The 20,944-nt window shown below is 33.1% G+C and overlaps 2 protein-coding genes across 2 annotated transcripts; both read left to right on the top strand.

Annotated features, from left to right (window-relative positions):
• Window positions 1-479: 479 nt before the first annotated feature.
• Window positions 480-15,548, top strand: LOC130901739 (uncharacterized). The gene is made up of 3 exons (XM_057813310.1): window positions 480-632; window positions 12,614-13,202; window positions 14,637-15,548. The coding sequence occupies exons 2-3, from the start codon at window positions 12,614-12,616 to the stop codon at window positions 15,446-15,448; spliced, it is 1,401 nt and encodes a 466-aa protein (XP_057669293.1). The 5' UTR covers window positions 480-632; the 3' UTR covers window positions 15,449-15,548.
• A 2,564-nt stretch (window positions 15,549-18,112) lies between these two features.
• LOC130900551 (E3 ubiquitin-protein ligase RNF180-like) lies at window positions 18,113-18,460 on the top strand. The gene has a single exon (XM_057811249.1). The coding sequence runs from the start codon at window positions 18,113-18,115 to the stop codon at window positions 18,458-18,460; it is 348 nt and encodes a 115-aa protein (XP_057667232.1).
• The last annotated feature ends 2,484 nt before the right edge of the window (window positions 18,461-20,944 follow it).

Here is a 20,944-nt window from a genome sequence, read left to right as displayed (position 1 = left end):
CTGTGGTAGCGGTTTTGGGTATTCCACCTGTATGTTTATATGTATTCAATGGTCTACCCGATTTAAACTCAAAACACCACCTTTTTTATATGCCATATAACACTGTAGATTCCGGTGATGTATACAGCAAATATTTGTGCATTTGCGCTTGGCTCAACTTCTTTAAATATCCGTCGCGCGCTGCTCGGTACGATCCATTTTTATCCTGTGATGTAACTCTCTCGAATTCGGACCTCTATTGTGGAAATCCTCTAACAGGTTCAGAATTGTGAGTAAGAACGAAAGGATCAGTTCTCGTATATATTTATAATGATCAAACTATTTCTTCATCTTCTTCTCACTTCCTATTAGAATCAAAGGCATCAGATTATTTTGGGATAATCAGTAGTGTCATGACGTCAAAAATGAATTTCAGTTGTTGATAAATTCATCACAACAAAATGAAAAGCAAGGATAAAGGAGTAGTAAGAGATATGAATAGTTGAAATTTATATTCCGATAAATAGTTTGTTATTACAAATAATGACACGACCCGATCCGATTAAGATGTCTTCTCGTTGATAATTATATGATTAGACACATTTTTCCAATATTCAGTTAGTTCCTTTTATAAGTAAAGCGACTAGTGAAAGGTTAGTTTTATCTTCATATTATTTATCGTAAAATTTATAACGAAATAACTACAACGAATAAAATACGTATTAATTTATGTAATAATTATTTTAAATTTCAGGCCTGGCATATTATATCGTATTATATAAAGTTGAAAAATCAATTGATAAATATTCAGTTTTATTGTTCTTTTATAGAATCAAATCAGCATATTCTGTTTATCACACTTAGTGATTTTATATCTTTTATCATCTATATTATCAATACCGAAACAGAATATTTTTTAATTAAATGTATCAATTTGCAATGGAAATATTCTCCAAAATCAATGAATAATAGTTGAAAAAATAGAAAACAACACGCTTTATTGTAAAACCGAACTGAAAAATAAAGAATTATCTTCAATGATATTGAAGGATTAACAAAAAAAAATTAATGAAAATTGTTTAATTTTTCTTTGGTTATTCTTGGGTACACCCTATTTTTCGTCGTAAAAAATCGACAAATTAATATTCTCATTATCTTCCTGCTTTTATTTATTTTTTAGGTTAAGTTAGGTTTTGTTGGGTTAGATTAGGCAAGGTTAGGTTAGGTTAGGATTCTCTTAATGGCTGACTTAATGCTTTCCTTGTAACGTAACTTTGTAACGCGTGAAAATTTTGTGTTAATAACATAATATGATTGGAAATATGTTTTTTATTTCTTTTATCCAAAAAAGTGTTGATATTATGGTTTGATATCATATTTTATTTGATTGCGCCGAAAAATAAAAAAATGAAAAAAATTGAGAATATTAATGTTTTCTATGATAAAAAAAATGGGTGAACTTCACATTATCGAAATATTTCACTTAACTAAAATCTAAAACAACTAAAATAAAAATAAGTACTTAATATTGTATATCAAGTACCTTGTAACCACTGTAAAACTGTTTGCATAGGACAGACATATCACTATGTGGAAAATAGATGAAGAAGTCATCAATACGATAAAAAAATTAAACTGTATAAAAAAATCATGAAATATCAAAAAAACATACATTCAATGCTAAAAATTCGAAAATTCTTAAACATAGTTAAATAGATGGACATAGTAATAGTAGACTGCGCGATACAAATACTTCCTAAGTATATTATTGAAAAGTTATTCCAACTTTATAAAGAAGCAGCCTATAATTTGTAAGTAAAAGTAAAATTGAGAGTTTAAGTAAAAATTATTTATTATAAGTATATAAAATAATTTTAAGCTGATTTTCAAAAACATTAACAAAATATTTAATTTTGGCCATTTACAATAATTCATATTAAAATCAAATTAATAGAGCAAATACAATAAATCATTGATCATACAATAAATCAGTGATGAAATCAAGTTTATCAATCTTAAAATGTGGAATTAATCGATTCGATATTAAGATTGCTTTTTGATATTGATGAAATTAATGATCTTCTACAATGTAGAGGAAATAAATTTTTGAATGTAGTTTAATAGACGAATATTATAAAAATAATTGCACAAATTATTTTTAGTTCAGTAAAAAACTGAATTCACCGTTTACACCACCGCTACATCAACACTAACAATTACACTGTCTGACGCGCGTTTCGATAACCAAGTTATCGTCTTCAGAGACTGCAGGTAAACTAAAATCTAATAATCCAATTTACCTGTTTGCTACTAAATTTTACCACCAATAAACCTTCTCCCGCGAAAATTAATTCCAGCGGGAGAAAACTCCTTTGCGGGAATCTTCACATTCATTCCTTGACTACTAAACTATAGAGTGGTTTGTAAGGAAATGGCCATTTGTCCCTATTTAAGCTACTTTTACATCTAGTCATTTCAATGCTTTCAAATGCATCCAATAATTTATTACTGGATACATTTTTTAACAATTTTATATTATTAATATTTATGTCATGTTTGTGACTAGCAGCGTGATCGGCAATACCTGATTTTCCGGTCCGTCCATATTTCAAATGAGTTATGTGCTCTTTAAACCGCACAATAACGGATCTCTTAGTCTGTCCAATATACTTTCCTTCACAATCACCACAGTTAATTTTATATATACCAGTCTTTTCCAAATTTGATATTTTATCCTTAAGATTTCCCAACAATTGTTTTAATATAGTGTTGGATTTATAAACCAATTTAAAATCCAATCTGCTAAATATTTCTTTCAATCATTTTGTATAAAGAGGATTGAAAGGTATCAGAGCAAATTTCTCTTGTTTTTCATTTTGGGTTTGGAAAAAAGAGATTTCTTAAGCCTATGACGATTGAATAACCTATTTACAATTCTTTTATCATAACCGTTGAGTACAGCTAGATCCTCAAGGTCTTTTCGTTATTGTATCTCTCGATGGTAAGTGGATTAACCGAAGTAGCAGGAAATGAAGACTGACCATCTTATGTTGGATACAATGAACAGAATAAGCCGGGATGTACCTGCACGTAGTGGTGTTTTTCCTAAATACATCAAATTCTAGCCTATTACCATTCCTAATTACTAAAGTATCTAAAAATGGTAAGAGTCCATTATTTTCCATTCTATAGGTAAGTCAAGTCATTAGAGTTTAGTTTACCTTCAGTCTCTGAAGACGATAACTTGGTTATCGAAAGCGTTAGACAGTATAATTATGAGTGTTGTAGTGGTGGTGTAAACAGTGTATTCAGTATGAATATCGTCAACGGTTCCAGAAATTCCAGCTTAGTTCAATAAAGATAACTAACTTACTATAAGTATGTATGAATGTACGAGTACTTATAATCGAAAGCGTTGTAGACAATGAAAATATGCTTTATTTACGTTAATAAGTTATTCTTTATTAAAGTACATATTTCAAATTACAATTGCTATCTAAACATCAAAAGTAATTATTTATATTTGTACTATTAATTATGCGAGAACATGTCACATATAATTGCCCAATAACCACTTTGGAATGAGCGTCATATTCAACATCATCTGGAATGCTAGTGGAGGAAATAAATCTGATATAAAGAACTTGGCGTTGTTGGTCAATTCCTCTATGTCTGTTGAATCTGAATCTGCGCGTTTCTCTTCGGTCTAACTGTCTCTGTTAATTTGGTTCATCTCGTGCCTCTTGCGATTGTGATTTACGTTACTGTGCCGTGCTCACACGCGCATCTGTATTGTTTTGTTGGATTTGTTCGCCTGATCTTCATGCTCTTATATCTTCAATGATTTGTTGTTCGACGCCTCAAGCTGATTTCTTTGCGGCATAGACGACTGTACATAGAACATACGAGGGCCGTTTTTCAACTTCTGATAGGCTATAAATAAAAAACAAGTTGATATAAAACAATAATTTTATTACCAAATTACTGGTACACTTACGGTTACTTCCGACAAAATCAACGAAGAGATTGAGGCATTTGTCAAAACTGTGGACAAGCTTTTCAATACCGTCTTCAAAGAAAGTTGCTGCCAAAGTAGCCTAACCGTTCAGTAATAGTAGAGTACAAAACAGACTTCTGGAAATTCCGTAGACAAAGCAGTAATGGTGAATCTTTAACCATTCTGTCAACTCGTTGAATCAGGTCATCTGAAACGACAGATTTGCGTTCTTGGCCCCCTTCATTATGTACATAATTACGGCCATCTTTAAACTTTAGTTTCTGCAGCACTATGCCTTCAGCCTGTAGAAAACGAATGACGCTTTGCAATTCATACTTGGCGGGAGCATCAATAATGGCGGACATGTCGTGGTTGTAACGCCACGCCGACTGACGTCTGTATGTCAACAACGGTGAAGTGTGTAGTGCGAGAGCTTCGTGGTCGCATAAGCGAATGTCCGCTTTCTTCTACCCGTGTAGCGTCTGCACGGAGCGATCGAAGATTGAAAAAAAAACGGCCCCCGTATAAATAAATCAAGTTAAAATACTTATTGATAAGAAACATTACTTAATATTGTATTCATTCGTTTATTGTTTGACTTACCTTTCACGCTAATAAAACACGTACACGTTTCTGTTTTAATTTAAAACTTTTTGCAAAAAAAAGTTAAGTACAATATGTTCAGGAACGATGATGGCCGTTGTTGGCGGGAGCTCACAACACGTGTTTATTTACATCAGAGTAAAAATTATCGTTTGGTTATTAATAAATCGTGAATAAATAATTATTGCCCTGGAAATTAATGATAAATTGAGAGTAAAGATGAGAGTAAAATTAACACGAGAGTTGTACAGAAAAATAAGGGTTGATCGTAGAAGGGTAAAAAGTTTAGGGCTTATGTATTTTTAAATGCTGTATCTTAGAAAAATTGAAGCAAAAAATTTCATCTAAAATAAAAACGAGGCTAACCATATGCTATTTTTCTATGAAATCAATAATTATTCTGCCAGTGTCTTTCCGGTTGGTAAACCGGTGGATAAATGCGATCATCATGCGAAATTATTTAAATTGATCTTTAACTTCAGTTTTCTCTTTAATATCTACTAGATATGAGAGGATGAAATATTGATAATATATGTGTTTTGTATTATAGTTATTATTAACACGTTCACATTAACATTTATTTGTAAGAAAATTTTTTACATAGCTTTAACAACAGAACTTATTATATATCTCATTTCTTCCATTCGCTCAGTAGTCGGTTGGTCGGACAGCGTTGCCAGTTTTCATGAGTTTTGAATTAATTCTGGCGTGAACATACTCCCCGCGTTGAAAGCATAAGGATGGCTTTCAAAGGTCAACTGGAAGGGGGCAGATTTTTTGAAAGCTTCTTTTGATGATTTCTCCAGAGGGAGTTCTTATAGAAGCGACCCTAGCGATACCGTCAGGGCCTCTATGGAGCTTGCTGATTCTACCTAATAACCACTGAGTGGGCATAGTGTTCTCGCCTTTCAATAAAACGAGAGAATCTTCTACTAGATGGCCTTGGTTGGACTTCCATTTGGTGCGTCTTTGGAGCTCCGCAATGTACTCAGATTTCCATCTGTTCCAGAAGTGCTGTGCTAATTGTTGTACGAGCTGAAATCTGGAAAGTCGATTCATTTTTATGTCGGTGACATCTTGATCAGGTGCTGCAATTATTGGTCTTCCAATCAAGAAGTGAGCTGGGATAAGAGGTCCAAAATCGTTGGGATCAGAGCTCAGTGGGCATAAAGGACGCGAATTCAAAATCGCCTCGATTTGTGCGAGAACTGTGGCAAATTCTTCAAATGATAAATGAACTTGGGTCAAAACGCGCCTTAAATGGTGCTTTACGCTTTTGACAGCTGCTTCCCACAAACCTCCGAAATGAGGAGAGTAGGGTGGTATAAACCTCCACTCTATATTCTGAGAGCTACATTTCTCGATTATAGTGTTGCTGCCATGTTTTAGAAAATCCTTTAGCTCTCGCTGTGCCCCGACGAAGCTTGTTCCATTGTCGGACAATATTTTTGATGGTTTGCCTCGTCTAGAGACAAAACGATATAGCGCTTGAATAAATGATTCTGAAGAAAGGCTAGAAATCAATTCCAAATGGACTGCTTTAGTTGATAAACAAATAAATACGCCAATATAACATTTACTTAAACGACAACCTCTACCTTTCTTATCGTTAATCATAAATGGCCCCGCGTAATCAACTCCCACTATTGAAAATGCACTAGAAGGATTAGTTCTATCGCGCGGTAAGTTGGCCATAATTGGCTGTATGGTTTTAGCATTGAATTTGAAGCATTTCACACAATTCTTAACAGTCTTTCGTGCAAGATTTCTACCGGATATAACCCAGTAATTTTCTCTTATAGTGCTTAAGAGCAGCTGAGGGCCGCCATGCAATAGGCGTTCATGTTCTTGTAAAAATAGTAGCTTTGAAAAATGATGCTTTGAATTGATCAAAATTGGATGCCTTTTGTCAAAGGAGTAATTTGAATGTTTTAGTCGCCCTCCTACGCGTAGCAAACCATCGGGTTCTAGAAAGGGACTAAGACTTAATAGATTACTATGGGAGCTCAAAGGCTTGTTATTTTTCAATGTTTCAATTTCGGTAGAATACGATTGAGATTGACAAATTCGAATGAGACATTTTAGAGAATCACTTAACTCCTGTACTGTAAGAGAACCGCCTCTTCTGCGATTTCTCTGAAGACAATTATCCTTAAATCGTAAAATGTATGCCATTGTTCGTTGCATTCTTGAGAAATTTGAAAAACGTTCAAAGGGAAAACTCAGAGTAGGGGGCGCAACATTGGTCAGAAGACTGGATTTAAGTTCAGGTAAATCATGAACCACCTCCAGCTTGTCATTGGGCCAAAAACTTGGGTCCTTAGCTAGCCAAGTAGGGCCGCGCCACCACAAATCAGAGTTTAAAATTTGACTAGGATATATTCCCCTTGAAGCAATATCTGCTGGATTATCGTGGGTGGGGATGTGCCTCCAATCGGCGTGTTTAGTGAGAGACTGAATTTCTGCCACTCTATGGGCCGTGAATGTTTTTAGCAGATTCGGGCTTGTGCGTACCCAAGCTAGAGTTATAGTTGAGTCCGACCAAAGTGTGAAAGATTTGAATTGAATTTTCAAAGCAGTTTTAGCTTTATCTGTTAGGCGGGCTAGAAGCAATGCTGCGCATAATTCCAACCGCGGGATTGGTATTGTTTTTATAGGTGCCACCTTTGCTTTGGCGCATAACAGGGATACATGAACCTTTTGATCGGAATCAATACTTCTCAAATAAACACAGGCTCCGTAAGCCTTTTCCGAAGCGTCAGCGAAACCATGCAGTTGTAATTCAACAGCATTCTTGCAAATAGCTTGTCTGTTTAACTCAAGATCGTTCAAAATAAGAAGCTCCTTCTCCAACCTTACCCAATTTTCAGATATAGCTTTTGGAATAGCGTCATCCCAAGCTAATTTATTTTCCCATAATTTTTGCATTATCATTTTTGCGATAATAGTACATGGGCTTAGTAAACCAAGGATGTCGAATATTTTTGATATAGTAGATAAAATTGTGCGTTTTGTGACCTTTGTACCTATAGGATTGGTATGAATTTTATATTGAAGCTTATCGTTATTGCAAACCCATATCAAGCCTAATGTTTTTGTTTTGCCATCATGCGCAAATTCTAGTATATCGGATTTTAAATCATTTGAACTTATATTTTTGAGCGCGTTGGTGTCGTTAGAGCACCATTTTCGGAGTGCGAAACATCCCGATTTAAGAGTGTCACTTATCGCTTTACATATGTATTGCGCATGCTCAAGTGTAGGTGCACCTGTTAACAGGTCATCTACATAAAAGTCGTGCTTAATGATTTCGGCTATTTCCGAGTTCATTTCTTGAATATCCTCAGCGAGTTTAGCTAAACAGCGTATTGCAAGATAACTGGCAGAGGCTTGCCCGTATGTAACGGTATTTAGCTGGTAGACTTCCAGGTTATCACTCGGATTTTCGCGCCATACAATTTTTTGCAAATGCCTTTGCTCGGGCGTTATTGAAATTTGCCGGTACATTTTAACTATGTCTGCCGAAACTACATAGTTATATTTCCTAAACCTTAAGACTATTGATAGTAAATCGTCTTGTAAAACGGGTCCAATGACTTGAATATTGTTGAAGGATAGACCGTTGCTAGAGGGCGCTGATGCATCGAAAACTACCCGTAGTTTTGTGGTCAAACTCTCTTCTCTCAAAACTCCGTGATGCGGCATGAAATATTCGAAGCTTGAATCATTGCCGTTACAAATTGTCATATGGCCTAGCTCTTTATACTCGTTCATAAATTGTATATATCTGCTGTGCAGCATTGGATCTCTCCTGAATTTTCGTTCTAATGCATAGAAACGTTTTTCGGCTTGAGCTTTCGACTCACCTAAACTAGAAGGTTGTTGCTTCAAAGGTATAGTGACTGTAAAACGTCCGTTCGCGTCTCTGGTAGTAGTTTTGATGAAATTGTCCTCGCAAAATTGTTCATCTGGAGAAAGTTGTCGCGTGCTAGATATTTCCTCGATTTCCCAAAATTTGGCTATTGAATTTAATAATTCCTGGTTTATACTTAAATTACAAGAAGCCTTTTCAACGTTGTTAGTACTTATTTGCCCAGATACAACCCAACCTAGCACTGTATCAATTAATAGCGGCATATTTTTTCCTAACGAAATTTTGTTATTGCTTAAGATTGTCCAAAATAGGTCCGCGCCAATGAGCATGTCTACTGGTCCGGGAATATTGAATTGTGGATCAGCTAGCTTTAGATCACCTGGAATCGCCCAAGATTGCGTGTTGATTCGACAACACGGCATCACACTTGTAATCTCTTTTAGAATATAACAATTGCCATGCGCTTTAAAATTGGTATGTATAGATTTAAATGAAACCTTACACCTTTTACTGACCTTTGAAATATTGTTTGAAATTCCGAAAATTGAAAGATCTGTTTTATGTGTCGCAATATTCAAACGCTTTTGCAAATCCTCCGTTATGAAGGAAGTTTGAGAACCACAATCTAATAACGCTCTTGCTTTGTGAAAATTATTGAAATTGTCTGAAATGAGTAAACAGGCGGTAGATAATAGCACCTGCCCCGCCGCTGGTACCACTACGCCACTGCTTAGTGCTGCGGAACTTGAGCTCGCGTTGTCCGCTATCTCGAGTTTTTCATGCAAAATTGTATTGTGCCAAGCTTTACACACTTTGCAAGGCCCTAATTTACACTGTTTGACAGAGTGACCCGAACGCAAACAGTTATGGCAAAGATTTGATTTTTTGACAAAATCTTTTTTTTGTGTTATTGTTAATCCGAGAAACTCTGCACAACGATATATTGAATGCTCTTTCTTGCAATAGGAGCATGTATATGTACTTGAGGTCAATGACCTTACTCTACTTTGTTTATTGAATTTATTTTCCTCATTACTAAATTTTGAATCTGATTTATTTAAACTGAGACTGTTCTTTGATTCTAACATATTAAGAAAATTGGAACGTTTTTGTAAAAATTGTAGGAATTTATCTAACTTTGGCAATTCTTCCTGATCTCTATTTTCCCTTTCCCATTCAAGGTTTGAGCTAGTATCTAATTTATTAGTAATCCAAAAAATTAGTAGAGGATCCCAATTAGTTATATTTTGCCCCAATTGTTCAATAGATCCCAAATGTTTGTGAATATCGTCAGCTAAATTTTGTAGTTTTTCAGCTGTCGGTTTTTGTATATTTTCTAATGAAAAAATAGCTCTAATATGTTCATATATTAATTTTTTAGTATTGTCAAATCTTTTTGAAATTGTGGCCCATGCCACTTCATAATTGTCGGCCGTATATTTGATTTTGGAAATGGACGCCGCTGCTGTTCCTCCTAGTGCACTTCGCAAGTAATAAAATTTTTGAATATTATCTAATTTTTTACTATCATGAATAAGGCATTTATATGTGTCCCTGAATTCTAACCAATCTTCAAAGTTTCCACTGAATTTAGGAAGTGATATATCCGGAAGCTTTATACCCTCGTTTTTACAACAAGCTTTGTCTGAAATCACGCTAAGATTTGTATCATTATCGTGATTATTGTAGCTTTGTAAAATGTTTTTAGCAACAGCGATTGCATCATAATATGAATTTTCAAATCTCTCTCGTTCGATTAATTGCTCATCTAAATTTATATCATCCTGTAACTCTATTTCTAATTGATATGATTTGAATTCGTCAAGATAATTTTCGGCATCACGTAACCTATCTTTTAATTTTGTAACTTCTGTTTGGCTTAAATTAGATATAGTTGCAAATTCATTTACTGCTTTTGTGAAAATAGTTAACTGAGCTTTAATTACACCTCTTTTCTTTATTAGTTTGCCAAGTTCTGCCATTTTATATTGTCAAATTGTTCAAGCACAAACAGAGAAGCTTTGAAATCGCAAATGGAAAGAAAAATTCGGAAATAAATAATTTGGAACAAACTCACTCTGATTTCGGTCGAACTGCCTGATTCTTGCAATTGAACTAGTCGGCCAGTTGAGTTGATGTCTGGTCGCCGTGATATTGTATCGACTACTTGTTTGGTCGATCACTTTGCACTCGTTGATAGTTGCTTGCAGCACGTGGTAAATTGTTTTTGGGTTATAGTTGTTAATAATATATTGTTTATTGCGAATTTTCACTGGTTTTGTTTATAATCCGCTCGTAAGGACCATGTTTTGTATTATAGTTATTATTAACACGTTCACATTAACATTTATTTGTAAGAAAATTTTTTACATAGCTTTAACAACAGAACTTATTATATATCTCATTTCTTCCATTCGCTCAGTAGTCGGTTGGTCGGACAGCGTTGCCAGTTTTCATGAGTTTTGAATTAATTCTGGCGTGAACAATATGAATAGTTTCAAAATTACACTTCACCGGCAAAACAAGACAATTCAGAAATGCAAACAAACAACTTTAGTTCAGTTCCCAAATTTGATTAAATACAGTTTCAATATGTCTCAGAGTTTCTCTATTTTCTCTATCTCAATCAACCGTTGAATCAAGCTTCATTTTAAGCCGATACCACGCGATGCATTCAATGCTTCTATCGTTGGATGCTGGTATGATTGGATGCATCGTTTAGTCGTAGTGCACTGGTCATTTGACAAATATTTTGCTTCCACCGTTGGCAATAGAAAGTGCCCATGGAAAGTCGGTTTTTTTGACCTACATCAAAGGATTACCCAAAATTTATAAATATAAATAAAGTCTCGGTCAATTTTATGAGTCCGTTTCATAATCGAATATTAAGATTAAAGCTGGCTTTAGCCATCCTTAAAGTTAAAGTTCCGATTTCTTAATCTTAAAGTGGACTTTACGCAAGCACATATCCGGGAAAACATTAACATATATTGATTATAACCCCAACAGTGTATACAACCATCAAATATTTTGTTCGTTGTAATGAAGTCACCTTTAATAAATATAATGGAAGCGAATTTTTTCAACACTTCAGACTAAAAAAATAGTAGGAAAATCTGTAGGAGTATCCAAAGCTCCTGCATGTCGAATTGTTAGAAGAGTTTCACTAGCGATTTGTTCTGTACTGTTAGAGTACATCTATATGCCCGCGATCAACAAGAAATGTATAGTTCTGCAGGGGAGTTTTACCATATTTCTAGATTACCCAGAGTGATTGGAGCTATAGACTTAGATGTAAATTTGAAGGTTAGAAATATAGTTATTCGATGGGCGGGCTCTGGTTATGACCAGACTATTTTCAACATTTCTAACCTGAAACAACAGTTTGTAGCTGGTAGATGTGGGTGTTACTTATTGTTAGGAGATAGTGGTTACAAGATTGAACCATGACTCCATTACTCCAAACTATAGAACGGTGGAAGAAAACTTGAAATACAATGAATCTTTAATTAGATCCTGTAATACTTTGGAACGGCATTATGGAGTATGGAAAAGAAAATTTGCTGTGTTATGTTTTGGAGTTCGTCTGCACGCTAAACCGATAAATCGTGTCAACTGTAAAAAAGTGCGCGTGAACTAAAGGTAGCCAAAATGAAATCAGATATACAAGAAATAATATACGTAATACTTTTATATGAACAGTCTAAACGGAAAATTTCCCACTATAAATGTGCCGATAATATACTATTTTTTCTCACATTACAGATACCTTGTACAGGTTGTTAATGCTTGAGAATCCTTGTCATTCTACATTTTGTATTTTGCTTAGTAGGAACAGCTTCCACTTATAAAAACTGACTCTAGAGATAAGTGTTAAATATAAGTAAGAAATACACTAAAATAGAAACATACAGTTTTGTTCTTCAGTTAAAGCAGACTAATATAAGGTTTATGAAACGCATGCAAATTAAAGCTCTCTTTAAAGTCGGTTTTAACTAAAAAATGACTTTGGGCCTTTACATTTGACACTTAATATATACTAAGTTTAGGGTTAATTTTCATTTGAGGCAAGTTCAATTTATTTATCTGACGTTTTGAATGAAAATAATGTTGTGTTATTATATATCAAGAATTTACCTAATTAAATTATCTCTTTTTAGATGAAGGTACTAATAGGATGTATTATATTTGGCATAATAATTCAAGTTGTAACGGCTAAATCTATCACCAAAAGAGACTGCTGCTGTTCATCATTATGTAATTGCAATAGTAGGCCTTGTAATTCAGGCAACTTTAATTGTAACAGTGAATGCAATTTCGAATATTCCGATTGTAGCAACGTTCCGTGTAAAAACAAATCAAACTGTAACCAAAAAAACAAACCATGTAATGATGATAACGAAGATAAAAATCCAGACGAAGTTTTACCAGTTTTAGTACCGTTTCCACAAAATTTTCCAACTATACCGATTAAGTTACCAGATGATGCAACAAAAAATAATACAAATATCAGTAACGCAACGGTAGAATTTACTCTAACAAATAGCATTAATACCGTTAATAATATTAGCATACCGATAAGTATTAATTCGACAAATCAAAATTCGGTCGTTATACATTTGACCAGAACGACAGAATATGATTCAATAGAACAAAAATCGCTAGACGGAATTGGAGATCCAAATTGTTGCTACGGTATTGGGAAAAAGTGCGCAAATAATCAAATATGCAAAGGAGTACCATTGGAAGGTTTGTTTTGTTCCCTATTTTAAATAATATTTATGCACAAAAAATACAATTCTCATTATGTTAGTGTTTCTTTTTTTAAATTCAATAAGATTTATGTTTTATTTCACAAAAATGAACGACCTCAACCATACAATCAGCTATTGGATGAGTTTATAATATGTTTAATTTTGTTGTATTTACTAATCTATTCTTAAAGATTCTTCTACGAATTATACTGTTATTAAATCACATATGAAAAAGCTTTACAGATTCGCCTATCCAAAAGAACACTGAGGCACGTTCAAATTATGGCATATACGCGTTGATTTCTGATTAATGAAGGAGAAGGTTTAGTTTTCAGTAGTTTCAACCAATGTGACAAACGAAAGCTTGATTCGTTAGTGGTAGCTATAAATTAATAGTTAGTAAACAAGGCCTTTAAAACATGTTGTGTTTAGTGTGTGTTAAAAAAGCATACCTCCTTCTGGATGTGTGTGAATAAGTAAAAAAAATATTGCTATACAAATGCATTTCCTCTTAACACTCCATCATGAATACCTTATCTTCCATTAGCAAACTTGATAATGTGTTTAAAAGGTTTGAAACATTCAACGATCTTGGTGTTATAGTTGACAATAAATTAAATTTTTTTGAGCATGGTGATATTTTCCTCGGTGTAGCCTTTAAAATCTTTGGATTATTTTTAAGAAAGTCAACGCAGTTTACCAAAGATAAAACCGAATCTTCACTATTGAATTAATTCTTTCAAAATATAGTATGCCTCTCAAATGAGATCTTAGCTATCAAACTCATATCAACAAAATAAATGTGTTGTAGATTGTAGATTATTTTGGACAGTCGTTTTGGCTACCTAGAAGATATGGTGTACAATATTCTACATTGTTCTGCTTCTAAAATACTTGGATTTCTCCCAACAAAGCCTTTTTTGAGGTTTTTGTGTCCCACTTCCCTAGGTGTTAGTACTACTCCTACAAGGTACTTTAGCTTTTTAGCGAAATGGGCAGGAAATTCGCAGAATAGATGCTCTCTTGTTTCCAGGGCTAATGGAAACAGCAGATTTTAGCTATCCATCTCATATCAACAAAATGAGTTGTATAAATATGTAACTCGATCTGATGATATTTACATCTACCTCAAGTAATTCCCCAAAAAACGTTTTACCTGAACGATCCAGCGAGGAGAAGTACTGTTTCGTGACTGTTCAGAATTAATAGGTTTTCGAAGAATGTATACTTCTCGTTTTGGCAGCTGAACCCATTCTTTATTCTATTTTCTCTTGTTTTGTTAATATATTGATTATAAAATTTTCGCTAGTTGAAAAATATTGTATGAAATTCGTGTGTAAAGACCTTTTTTGACGAATGCGACAATATTAACAATCGTCGAAATACTTTACATACTTGTTACATAAATAACTATTCTTCAATTTTTTAGCGATTCTACCTCAATCTACTCCAGAATCACCAACTAAAAACCAAACAATTCACCCAGTTGTGCAAAATGCAATTGTATACCAGACTCCAGTGAACAATACACTTATATACCAGACTCCAGTGAACAATACAGTTGCATACCAGCCTTCTGTGAATAATACAGCTGTATACCGGCCTCCAGTCAGACTATTCTTCGGACCTATACCTTTACAACCATCGCCTTATCCCTTTCAATACCCTTGTGAAGCCAAGTCAGGATCTGCATGTAGTTCGTCTCAAAATATAATTCCACCATTTACTCAATTTCCATTCCCATCACCATATCAGCCATCGTCCCAAATATCATTCCAACCACAATATCAACCGCAACCACAAATTTCTATTCAACATCCGTCATTACAGCCAAGTTTTACTCAACCATCGATACAGCCTTCAGCGAATTGTGGGTACGGAGGTCAGCAAATAATATCACAATTGCCGTTTCCAGTTTCACCTTGTGGTCAAATGAACACACAAAATATTCCAGTATTTCAACCCAGATCCAATTCTTATTATATTAAGCCGGATTGCTTTTATCAAAATACTCCTTCAAATCAACCATCAAATATTTATCTTCACTGTATAGCATCTACTAGGAATCCAGCTTTATATCAACCAAATATCCCCTTACAGCAATTTACTGGAGTGTATGGGGTGCCTCAAGAGGTACAGAAATCGACCCAAACTGAAAATCAAAATGCGCTATTACAGCGTCTACTAACAGCGCTGCAGCAACAACAGCAGGGACAGCAACAGACATTTATACAAAATTAGTAGATGTAGCTTTACTTAGATTAACAGTAATATTTTTGTCATTAGTTCAAAATGGTATTTCAGTGTCACTACTACAATAAATAGTTTTTAACAGAATTAACCATATATAGTATATTTGTATTAAAAGTGATTCCATCCCACCATCCCTTTATTTTACACAGAGGAAACAAAATATTACTAAGATAGCTTGTGGACACCAAGATTATATGAAAACTTTGAAGCAAGTGGATGCCATTGATTAATAAATGTTTTCTACTACCGTGCGTAAAGTACGTACTTTAGATATACTTACAAGTGCGTGAAGAAACATACGGTGCGTAGAGAAAATTAAGTCGCACTTATTCTATTTTTTTTCTACTTACGTAGTAATAATTAACGAAAAATTAAACATACTTTACGCACTAGTACTTGAAGAAAATGACCATTAAACTTGGTATTATAATAAAATTTTCAGTAGTAGAAGAAAAAATATAGTATGCAATTTTTTCGACTCATGTGATTGTCGTATTCACCTGCGGCCATATTCACATTCGTCGAAAAAAGGCTACTTTACACACTACTTGTTTCATAAATAACTATAATTATTTACTATTTTGTTTCAAGATTATGCAGTTCGATCAAGGAACATTTTACAACAAGAATGAATTTTAACACAATCGGTGAACATTCAATGGAAATACTTTTTTATTTATAAAGTTTGAGATTTAATAAAAATCACCAATGAAAATTTTGTTGGTACTTCACTGAAGCTTGTTCTAACAGCTACCTTCGGACCACATAGACATGGAGTGTAGAGGTAAGGAGGACCATTTCATATGGGGGCTTAGCTTAAAAACTGTCCGCTTGTAGACGGTAAATTATAATTCAAAATTTGACCAGAATGGCGCTCCTGTCGGACGAGATATCATATGAACTTAGTTATTTAAGATAGAGTGAAGTATGCAGTGTTAGAAAATTTAATATTTCAAATGACTAGAGTCGTTAATTGAATATTGGTATACAAAATCTAAACTATTCACGTAGTACAAAATAATTTTGTAAATATTATCTAGAAAAACTACTGTGAGATTAATTATTGTGAATTACTAGAAAGAAAGTGTCAATTATCACTTTTTTCTTTCTCTGTCCTTATTCTTGAATTTCTAGAGCTTTATTTAAAATTTACACTCATGCGATAGTAGCGCCACCCTAACGTAAAGAATTTGATGGACACTTTCTGTAACACACAGATGGTTCTTCTTACCTCTACCCTCCATACACATAGGTTGAATCACACTAAGCACTCACGACAATCACGTTCACGACCATGACCTTCCCGTTCCACTTAGTCGAGAGCGTTATAATCGTAAACCCAAGTGGAATGGTTTACGAGACGTTTTGAATGTTGATATAAATATTAACAAATGGCAAAACCGAAAAAATGAAGCTTTAAGAAGTTATGTTACAATTGTCATTGAGTTTTTTGGTGTAGTTTTAGCTAATTAACATTGAAGTAAAATCAAAATGTCTTCTGAGACGATAGTAAAATATTTGGTGGTCCGTCATAAGAATGATTCTGCTTTGAAAATTCTACTACGAGGACTCCATAGACTCCTTTTTAGATCTAGTTCAGTGAAGCTATTTCAAATGAAACTTTAGACTTTTTTTCTATATATATATATATATATATATATATATATATATATATATATATATATATATATATATATATATATAAACGAATAAGAATTTACTGGAAACGGGTAGGTGCATTCTGGACAGTTTATACCAAATATATTTGATTCGATCCAACTAACTAAAAGTGTTATGACGGGCTTTAATTTCGAAGAGTACTGGAAAAAGTTGTGACCACTTTGCGTTTGACCCTCCAGAAAATTTAAAATCGTATGTTGAAACTACAACACTGCATAGTCGAAAAAAACCAACAAATCCACGTTTCCGGGACGACAGTTCCTACTTCTTCAAGTTGCAACTCTTTAAGAAAGCCTTTGGCAGTAAAGCTGAAAATAATGGGGTCTGAAAACCTACAAATAACGTCACAAAGCAAATAAATATGAACACAGAAGCTTGTAGCAAAAGCATTCGCCTACCCCACGGCGGACATTTTTAATTAGTTGGTTAGATCGCTCGTGTCTAACGCATAGATAAATGGTTTATGTTCAGCTAATAAGCGAAAGAGCTGGCAAATACAATCGACGTAAGCTCAAATTTTAAACAAGAAGAAGAAACAATAAATATTTTAGACTGTAATCTGTTATGTCTGATAGCACGAAAGCACATACATATAATAAAAATCTGTGTTTAGTTATCTATCTATCTATGAGACGATTAATTCATTTTCACACCACAGAAAGTATGACGTCCATAACTAACAAATACGATATTATTTGGATAAAATGGTACTGAATGGATACTATTTTATCAAATGTAGAATAACCAGAATGATTTAATCAATAATAATTGAAGTAAAAAAATTATATGAAATAAGTTATTATGAATTATATGATTATTCCCTCTGACAAGTAGAATAAGTAATGGGAAAAAGAAGCAAGGAAAGCAAATTTTGTGTGTTTATTAAAAAATGCCTACATTTTAAAGTGATTTAGAATTTAATTGTTCAACTTATTATTTCTAGATATCGGTGTTACTAATCTTTTTTAAAAAATGTTTCAAGAAATAAAGTGCAAAAAATGTAGGCACACATTATTCAATCAAGATACTATTAAAAATAATCTAATATTAAATGCCCACGGAGAGACTACTGAAAATTCGAATGCATGTCAAGTAATTCCAGAAGAAAAAAATATTTTCTTAAATGAAGACTGCCTTCCTTCTTGGGTAAAGAATAAAATTGAAGTGGAAGAATGGTCGAAAGGAAGAATATACTGTCCGAAATGTGATTCAAGAATTGGTGCTTTTGATTATGTATCTGGACAAAAGTGTAACTGTTTGAATAATTTATTACCACCTGTGCATATTATAAAAAGTAAAATAGATATAGTCAAGATTTGAAATAGTGTAAAAAATAACAACTAAGTCATAAAAACATCTGAAATTGAAAAAGGTATATTGTTATGATTATTGGAATCTGTAGGTTAGTATATATCAATGATTACAATTTTAAGTGAGTTTAAACTACAAATTAAGTTACCTTGATTTTACATTATCTGTTGAAAATTTTTCCATCTGTTTTATGCCCAATCTTGTTCAGATATATCGAATTTCATAGTTATAATGCATCAAATCTGCAGTTCTGTAAGACACCATTCTTGAATTTATTTTGTTTATCATACTTTCCTTAACTAGATACTACCAGAACAAACCGTTTTGCATATTGTCGATGAAATCATAAAAGAGATTTTTAGGGACAGCTCGAAAACTGTTATTTTCAAAAATGCTAGCAATAAGTCATTCATGTCACATTTTTTGACATAATGCAGAAGAACTTATTCACACACTGCAAAAAAACTTACTCATAATGTTACTTTGATTATAATGGATTTGCACATATTTCTCATAAAAAAATTAAATTATTTTGTGGAGTTTTCAAAAATATCAATTCTATTTAATAATATTTTTACTAAGTTTGTGGCATTCAAGGATGGTTTGCTTTTATGACAATTTAGATGTACCACTACTACCAAATGTTTTTCTGATCTCCTTACCAGATAGTCTCAATTTCTATCTTTTTTCTTTTTGCTTGCACAAGATAATCCCAGATCTCTTTACTTTCTATTTTCTTCATAGGAATCATCTATTCTCACACAATTGAATTTTCTCTTCTGTATATTCCTATATTTTTATCACCACTAATTTGTTGTGTCTCTGTGATATCCAAATCCAACTCACCTCTTTCATTAATGTCATTCCTCTTATCCCTTTTAAATTTTCTTTCTGAAGCTTCATTATTATTGTGGTCTTGTAATCTTCTCTAAACTGACTTTCTTCGATTTGTATGTCTTCAATGAGTTGAAAGCAGAGTGCAATATACAAATTTATTCTGGCATTTATTCTTCATCTAGGAAATATCAAAAAATTACTGGAAAATCATATTTCAGAGCTTTGATTAATAAATTTTCTTATTTTTTATCACAATTATTAGTTGACCCTAGTAGCTTTGGATTATTATGTATTTGCTTCATATCATTTCTCATAACTGAAGTATTTACCATTTAATGAAGGGAACATGAGATGTATTTTAAAAAATTAAAACTCAAAATATCATTCACATATTTCACAAAATTTATGCATAAGAAAAGAAAAATAAAAATTGTGCAACTCCTCATTCAAAGTGAATAATGAAAAATGTGTATCTCCATATGAAAATTGTATTGAATTATATGGAAATGTTAATTACTTATATGATTTAAAAATACATTTTCATGTTTCCTACTTATAAATTAATAATGAAACAAAAAGTAGTTATTGAAAACAAATCTTCAAAAACACGATAACAATTTGTAAATGCTACATACAGCCTTAATTTAACCTTACTTAAAATAGGGTTGTGACTTTTTGTGTTTATTTTATTTTTAAATGTTAATCTATTGTTAGTAATATCTATACAATACAATATACAATAATTTCAAAAACTGTTTATTTATTTAAACCTGTATGATATTTATTTTTCTTTTCATTTCTTAAAGTTTCTCTAGAAGGGTGGGTTTTAATAATGTACTGATAGGAGCTAACTTAGTAAAATCATCAAATGTGTCTGATGATAAATCTATCCGCACTTCTTGTGTACATTCATAAGGAAATTTTCCTGGAACATTTTCTGTACTTTCAGTATCTTCTTTTAAAACCTAGATATTCTTTTATAAAAAGAAAATATTTGATTAAATTCTACCCAATTAGAACTGAGACTGCGGACAGAAAAGAAGTAAGCTACATCAAGCATCTTTTCTAGTAACCTGTCACAAAACAGTACCTTTTGACGTTTTTTTCTCTTGAGAATCTTTTTTATTTTTCAAAGATGAAGGCTTCACCAGTTTTATAGCCCATCTTTAAACTGGGGACCCAATCAGGGTTTAATTTATTCTCCAGATGTGCCGGTTTCCCTTAAATAAAAAAGGTACTGCTGTACCTAGCTACCATATACTTAAGAGAATACTTTACTTTAGGCTGCTGTAAAGCACTTTACTAGTCATCATTTCTATGTTCCTTGGGTAGCTGGCTAAGATGCTGTTTATGATTGAACGACGTAATAGTCGGAATGCGAAAAAAACTGACGGCATCCTTTCAGATCTACTTCCACATTATGACTGCGCAAAATGTAGGCATATTATAGAATTTTTTGATTCAAATGAGATGGGCAAGTTAAAACGAAGCTAGATATGTGTGTCGTCTATTAGCTATATTTGTTTTCAAGTGACAGCTATTTGAAAAGGCCTATATAGTTTGCCGGCCAACTGGTAGAGCACTAGTGTCTGAATACTCTTTAAAATCGTTATTTCAACAAGAAAGAAATACATACTTTAATAGGATGTAGCTAGA

This window comes from Diorhabda carinulata, chromosome X (genome assembly GCF_026250575.1).
Source record: "Diorhabda carinulata isolate Delta chromosome X, icDioCari1.1, whole genome shotgun sequence".
NCBI classification, from domain to species: Eukaryota; Metazoa; Arthropoda; class Insecta; order Coleoptera; family Chrysomelidae; genus Diorhabda; species Diorhabda carinulata.
This window is presented reverse-complemented; position numbering and strand designations above follow the sequence as displayed.

Bases quoted from the DNA above. Each gene is read 5' to 3' on its own strand.
- LOC130901739 (XM_057813310.1), top strand. From the start codon at position 12,614: ATGAAGGTACTAATAGGATGTATTATATTTGGCATAATAATTCAAGTT. The intron at 13,203-14,636 runs GTTTGTTTTGTT...TCAATTTTTTAG, and splicing joins CAAAGGAGTACCATTGGAAG to CGATTCTACCTCAATCTACT.
- LOC130900551 (XM_057811249.1), top strand. From the start codon at position 18,113: ATGTTTCAAGAAATAAAGTGCAAAAAATGTAGGCACACATTATTCAAT.